The following is a 7,275-nucleotide window of genomic DNA, read 5'->3' on the forward strand; positions in this document are numbered from 1 at the left end:
GGGAGAAAGGACAGTGTTTTTGATAGGGAGGGGGATGTCGCCTGCACGAGGCGAGGCAGGGTATCGGGTGTGGGGATTCTGGCCCCACAAGCAAAAGACGCCGGACTCTTTGCGGCGGGGACCTCTTGGGGCTGGGAGAAGAAGGGAGGCTGAGAAGGCGAAGATCTGGTGGTCCAGCGTGATAAATACGGACAAGAGGCGGACGCGGGTTCTGGACTGGCACACCGTGCGCGCACGGAAGATCTATGTGGGAGGCAAGCGGAGTACAGCGGTGGAACCCGGTGCTACAAGTACAGGCGTGCGGAGGGCGCACGCGATGACAGGAGAACTTCGAGTCGAACAGGAGGGTAGAGAGTGTGAGGCGGGCGGGCGGATCGGGTGAGTGGCGCAGATGTAGAGGTGAGGAAGGGGCTGGGGCCGAGGCGTGCGTTTGGCACAGAGGAAAGCGAGGGATGGTGGTAGCGGTGGGGGGACTAGCAACCGGACGTCGAGATGCCTGGGATCGCCATGAGCGAGCAGCGAACCTGCGTGATCGGCGCGGCGTTGAAGTCGCGCCACGCAGCTTGGAGGAGGAGGACGAATGCCTGGCCTTCGGGCTGAAGGTGCCGGCCTTCGAGGGTGCGCTGAAGGTGAGCGGGTCGGTCGTGCCGAGTAGCCAGCCGTCGTCAGTAAGGCTGGCCTTGATGAGGTCGAAGGCCTTGGACGCGGCGGCGATGTGGTCGAATTTACCGGTGAGCGTGGCGTAGCGGTAGGAGGAAGCGGCGAGGAGGGCTGTGCTGGCGGTGTCAGCGAAAGTAGTGGTCGCTTCTTGGTCAATATAGTTGAAGAGGGTGCCGTTCGAGTGCTATGAAGTGCGAAGATGAGCCTTCAAGCATGTTAGCCGACTACGATTGATTGCTCACTTGGAACTTCCAGACCGCCGTTAGGATCTCGTCAACCCACGTCGTGAGATCTTCTGTTTCACTAGCGAGAGTCTTGGCATGCTCGGAGCGCTGAATAGTCCGGAGAACACGGAGCATGCCTGCGGCACCCCAGCCATTCCCTGCGTCGGAAAGATTAGCGCCCTAGACAAAAACCGAAAGGATGTGGGCAGCGCACCAGTACCCCAGTGGTTGAGGTCAGTGCCGGACCCCCAGACGATGTGTTTCCAGAGACCACTGCCATCGTTGTTGAGGTGCTCGCGGTAGAGCGCACATTGAGTGTAGGCTTCTTTGAGCAGGCTGAGACCCTCGTCACCTCCCTGCATACCGCCGTAGTAGGCTATGAACGGGGGCGCCATGTAGACGAAATCCGCCCTACGAAGCACGGTTAACGTTGAAAAGACAATTGACATTTTGAGCTTAAGTTCTTACCATAGCTGCACCTGATCTGCACGCTGGGAGATTGCACCTTGCTGAGACCGCGGAGCATCCTCGAGAAGGTAGTTGAGCTGGTTCGTGGCAGCGTAGGAAAGAGAAAGGTCGCTGTGGTTTGTGCGCGTCCAGTTTGCCAAGAGCACAGCCTGTCCGATGCCTAGCATGGGAGGAGTAAAATAAGGATCAGATGTATCACGTTGAGCGGATCCCAAAACGCACTGGCCGGGTCGCCAACAGCGCCGTCACCGTCAATGAGCGGGCCGGAGGGGTCGGTAATGTTCCTAACAACCCTGGGGAGCGGTCAGGACACAGATGCTTATCTCTCCGGCTCGGAACCGAGGTGCGAGGGAGTCTTACTGAGTTGCGATGGATATCACGTCTGTCGCGTTGTCGGAAGCGACGAGCTGGCTCGGCGGAGGCAGGCTCCCTTCGAATACCGCCAAAGTCGGCCATTCGAGCTCAGTCAACGCCTCGAGCTCGGCGCCTATCTCCCAGCTGAAAACACAGGTAAGTTCGCGAATTGCGTATTGGACTGTGGCAATGTTCACCTGTGTGTGGCGATTTGTCGAAGGTTAGCTTTCACTTTGGCGATCATCGCGTCGTCCAGTCCGGTCTGGGCTGTGGTCGCAGCTGAGACGGCGCCAGGCCACGCGGCGAGCAGCAAGGGAAAGAGAGCAACGAGGCCGTAGACCATGCTGCAGGCTGCGCGCAGGCGACGGGGAGGAGGGTGAAAGTGAGGGGGAGCAGGCACCGACTATCTGTGGCCGGGGCTTTATATCACGGCGACTGTTGCCCTCTGTTGCCCCGCACTGAGACGGCGCCTCGACCCGAGCAACGCCCAGAGGAAGCAGAAGCACGGCCGCGGGTTGACCGCGGGGCCGTTTTGCGCGCGAAAAGCGGCGACACATGTCAGGCACCTTGTTGTACCGTGTGTCCCCGGGCTTCGTCCGCGCTGCAGGTTGGAATGGACGTGGGCCGTGGGCGAGATGGAAGATGCTCAAGCCTCAAGCGGAGGACGCCGCGAAAGATGATGTTGCTGAGAATAGTCTTAGATGGAGCGGTCGACATGTGCGACGGCCCGGTGCGCTTGGTGATGGCGGCGTTCCAGACCACGTTTCTTTCCCGTCAGGCCTAGGTGCCTGGCCATCACAGTCTCTCGCTTGCGATTCCGCCTCCCAGTTTCATGTCATGGCCCGCGCGACTCGACGCGAGCATATTTAGCACTCTCGTCGCCCGTTGGTGCGCTGCAGGAGGGGCTGCACATGTGATGGAACGCATGCCGGTCCTGCCCACGCGTGCAGAGCTTCTCGCCGTTGAATCGTCCAAGTCACGCACCGACGCGGCCAAGATGACAAGTAATGGACGCTGGGCCTCCGCAGCTTGGAGGCCAAGGAGGCCGAGAAGGAATGCACCGCTGTGCCAGTTGAGCATTAATTTTCACCACAATGCCGCGACACCAACGCCGTCGCATCTCTCTTATCCTCAGCGCCACCTCTGCCCAATGCCCATGTCGTACATCAGCAAAAGGTGTTTTCCACGGTAGCGCCCGATAGCACGCGACACCGCCATATCGGGACAGGTCGTCTATTGTCTGCACGACAAATGATGGTAGCAGAACGGTAGCAGCTGACATTCATTCGTCTTTGCTATGAAATTTGATCGCATTTTGTGGCCGCATACAGGATATGATGTATTTACTACCGGCACTAGTAGCTTAAACAGAAAGCTGCAGTCGATGACCGTCTATGATCATGCGCTCCTTCAAGGGTGAATCATGGGGCGCGTGGGGTGCATAAGAGGTTCGCATTGAGCTATACATTCGATTTGCAAGGACGCGAACAGTGTGCGCGGCAGAGAACGCGGTGCGCGCGAGGATGGACGGACGTCGGCGCGGGCGCCTTTTCAATCGCTTACGGGCCGCGGAGTCCTCAGCTGTCCGGCGACGGCGACGGCGAGTCCCACCTTGCCTCCTCCCATCCTCCTCTGTCCCCCTAGTTTGTTCTTGACGCTTCTTCTTTTTCGCTTCTCTGCGGCATCTCGTCGTGCTATGAAAATCCTCTTCTTCATCAGAATGTCTGCTTCTAAAGTGGGACACGCGATCCAAACACGGAACATCGGCTCGTGTCCTTGCTCATTTGAGCATTGTTTTCCATTAGGTGCGCATTTCATCTCCCCCTTGCGTTCCTTGAAGCGACCCAGTTCCCAGACAGCGAGGCGGGAGCAAATAGTTCATTGCACATAGAACGAAGTCCTCACTCTCACGGTGGCAGAATATGTGCGGGAGCAAAACCATGACACTCACCTGGAGGACCTCGACCTTCCGCACGATGCTCACATGCGAGCGCGAGTTCGTGAAATTTACAGGAGAAATGTAGCATCGCACGGCGGGGTCGTTTGGGCATCGCAACCTGGCTCGTCCTACGCCCAGCGCGTGGTCCGTGCTCGTGAGGCCAGTGCTCATGGGTATTCCAAGGTGCGCTGGTCACCCCCTCTCATGGTGGACGTCTAAATCATACCGTGTCGGGCTATCTCGCTTGCCCTAGGTGCCCCGATAGGGCGGCCAAGTATACGCATGCGCCCGTTGTAGCCACGTGCGCTTCAGCGACGTCCAGGGTTCCTGGGGGAGCGTGGTACGTCAACGCTTTTATCCGCTTCTGTACGTACCGCGAGCTATAGCGAGGTCGCACCTCGCCGTCACCGCGACGCTCGCTCAGGGCATGCCGCTTTTCATTCGCACGCATGGTTATGTGGGTCATGTCCGACCGTAGAATCCCGCGCTCTTATCGAATGATGTGCGGGGTGAACACCTGTACGTCTATCCTCTCTGTGTTTCTACGTCCCTGATGCCAGCTGCCAGACATGCCATTCAATGGACTCTTTGTCAAATTCCATTCTCTCCGCCAAGTTAGGCTCTTCGAGCTCTCCCGCTGTGGCAACCTGTAGGCATACAACACGTAATTGAAGCTGCTCAACAACTTCGTCGATTTCGAGCTCGCCAAGCAGGTCTTTCAGAACGTCGGCGAGCCCGTCTCGACTCTCCTTTAAACCCGCGTGGTCCAACGCCGGACCCTCTTTCCGCGAAGCTCTCCCAGCTCGCCGCCTTCGCCCTCCGCGATCCAACGATCAAATCACGCCGCATTGCGATTCTTGTCGTCGATGACTTCAACCATGCGCGGGTTGACGGCACCTCCACTGCGCTCAAGGCCGGAATGGTGACCATGTGGATCGTCGGGCCATGCTGGAGGCCTGTGGTACCCCGCGGACCACCACTACGGGGGTCAGCGAAGCGCTCTGTTCGACGCCATCGTCGTCGCGAGCAGCGCGGAAAACGCCCACACTGGGCACTGGGCGAAGGCAGTGAGTGGGTCGAGAGTTAAGTCAAGATATATATCGCTGGGGAGACTTACTAATATGGAGGTCCGTGTTGGTAGCGACATTCTGAAGTCCAAAGGTTGCTTACGGTTATTTCTTGCTAATTGTTGTGACTCGATGCGGCGGCGCCGCAGTGGCGTCCCGCTTTGACCTCCCCTCGGTTGTTCCGAGACATGGGCGCGTGTGCGCGCCTGCGCGCCTATTACTGGACTCAACCCGCGACCGCCATCATCCCCCAAGTGCAATGTGCCACTCACGCTCGCGCACGAGCATGTATCAAGACGTGGTGAGTTCCTCATCATTCTCTGCTCCCAGCATCTCGTTCACCGTACTTACACTTCTATCGACATCGACATGGCTTTCAACACCCTCTCGTGGCAGACGTCTCGTCGCCCTTACGGCCGCCACTCTGCGCCCTAGGTTCCACCTCCACGAAGCCAACACGACCACCCTCTCTCTACATTTCAGCATCTGCGGACTCGACACGAGTCACGACGTGTGGTTCGCAACGGGGTGAACTTGGTGCACCTCCTGAACGCGAAGCTTCGCTTATAGCGGCGGGTTGATGAGCCACCGTCCACACGAGGTGTGAACGTTGGTTAAAATATCCCCTTCCGCCTCTTCTCCTCCTCTTCACACTGATTCCTCAGCCTTGCCGACAGTGTCAATGGCTCAACGTTGCTTCCGTCGGTAACCACTGACCTATCACCAATTTGTGTACCCTCGATCGACTCACTGTACTCGCAAGCAGGGTGGTCTTGGCCCGGACCTCCTGCCCATCGCGCGCCCCGACATGATGTCAATCTCTCACGACTACGGCATCTTCATTGAGGACGAGGGCATGATCGCCCTCCGCGGGCTCTTTCTCATCGACTCTATGAAGGTATCCTCAGGTGCGTCCGTATTGGAGCAGCATACGTTCGACGGCTGATCGTGCGTTCAGTGGGGCCGGATAAGCAATCACGATCAATAACCTCCCTATCAACCGCTCGGTCGAGGAGACGATCCGGCTCATGAAGGCGTTCCAGTTCACCCAGTGGATGCGTCTCTCTTTCTCCGTGTTCCCCGTCGCCGCTCCCGCTGACCTCTCCTTCAGCCTCGCCCCCCCTTCCCCTTCCCCGTTTGCGACGCAGCCACAGGAAGAGCATGGTGAGGAGTGAGGGAGCGAAGACAATGAAGACGCGAGCATCTACGCTCAAGGCGACCACCTCCCTGCTCCCAACCAATTAACCCTTTCGCGCCCATGGCGCCCCTCCATGCCCGACCTGTCTATCCCGCTGCACTCAACTCACCTTTCTGCGCTCTCCACACTGATTCCTCTATCAGGTAAGCAATCTCTAGATACGAATTCTCTACAGGCCGTTACTGACGACTTCGATAGTGCTCACGATAGGGAACACTTCCTTCAATTCGGGGAGATGTGCTGGTTGAGAGGCTTCAAGTACTTGGCTACATCACCGACTACGTAAGTTCTTTGTTCTGCTAATGTGTGCGTTGTGTAGAATACCCGCTGTTTCGTATTTACCCCAAATGGATTATTGCGTGATTGAACCATATAAGTATGTGTGATTATATGCGAGCCCCAGTGTACGACGGAAGACGATAATCTTCCGCAGGGTGCTGTAGGTTCTCTGTCATCTCCTCCGCTAACTCTGACCTCTTATCGTGTAGCGCTATCATCTCATGCGCCGCAGATGACCGATATACGGTCGCGCGTGCACTCAGACTTGATAGCCCTGCCCGCGAGAATCGATCATCAGTTGATAGCGGAAGAAGCAGACGGCCGTACAATACGGGATACTGCATTCTTTGGATACTAATCTACCTTCTATTGTCTTCGCTAGCACTAACTACCGTACGCTACAAATGCCCCAGTGCACGATCATACACTATCGTTTCTGCACCTACTTTGCTGATGTAAGCTCAGTCAACCTCTCGGCAGGCAAGTTGTCTCGCGGAGATAAGTTCCGCCCTTGCCTGGCGTCAACTCACCCGGACCCCGGTTGTCGCCATACGCAAGCTATCCCCCGACACACCCCGACACCTACCCGGGCGCCCGCGGTCCTCGGACTTGACGGTGCGGAAGGAGCAAGCGCCAGCGTCTTCCACCTTTTCATCTCGCAAGCTTCTTCGCATATACGACATGTCTGCATCACTAAGCGAGAAAGCCAGAGGAAAGCAGCGCGAAGACCCGGAAGCCGCGGAACCAGAACCGCCGTCAACCAAAGACCTCACCATCCGGTTCACTGAGGGTATCCCTGACCTTACGGTGCAGGTCGCGGAGAAAGATACGGTCACGGACGTGAAGAACAGTGTATGCTGCGCTGTTTGGCTTTGGTACGAAGAGTCTGACCGTCACGTCTCGATAGATTCGTCAAGCTAGGCCAGATTTGGCGGACAGGCGACTCAGGCTCATCCACGCTGGGCAACTACTAGCAGACAGCACTCAGCTCTATTCCCGAATTGCATCTGTGGAGCAGCGAAGACGAAGGCCAACATCCTCGGCGGGAAGCAGCAACGACGCCGACAATCGAAGCGAAGAGGCGGC

The 7,275-nt window shown here is 57.5% G+C and overlaps 1 protein-coding gene across 1 annotated transcript; it reads right to left on the reverse strand.

Annotated features, from left to right (window-relative positions):
• Positions 1-243: 243 nt before the first annotated feature.
• Positions 244-2,049, reverse strand: BXZ73DRAFT_94630 (Six-hairpin glycosidase; the record flags this gene model as incomplete). The annotated part of the gene is made up of 8 exons (XM_048026727.1): positions 244-328; positions 579-844; positions 903-1,042; positions 1,099-1,295; positions 1,353-1,512; positions 1,575-1,645; positions 1,713-1,850; positions 1,904-2,049. 8 exons carry the CDS (start codon positions 2,047-2,049, stop codon positions 244-246), a joined length of 1,203 nt encoding a protein of 400 aa, XP_047870601.1.
• Positions 2,050-7,275: the final 5,226 nt, after the last annotated feature.

The sequence above is a fragment of the Epithele typhae genome, assembly GCF_022376455.1.
Source record: "Epithele typhae strain CBS 203.58 chromosome Unknown BXZ73scaffold_406, whole genome shotgun sequence".
NCBI lineage: Eukaryota > Fungi > Basidiomycota > Agaricomycetes > Polyporales > Epitheliaceae > Epithele > Epithele typhae.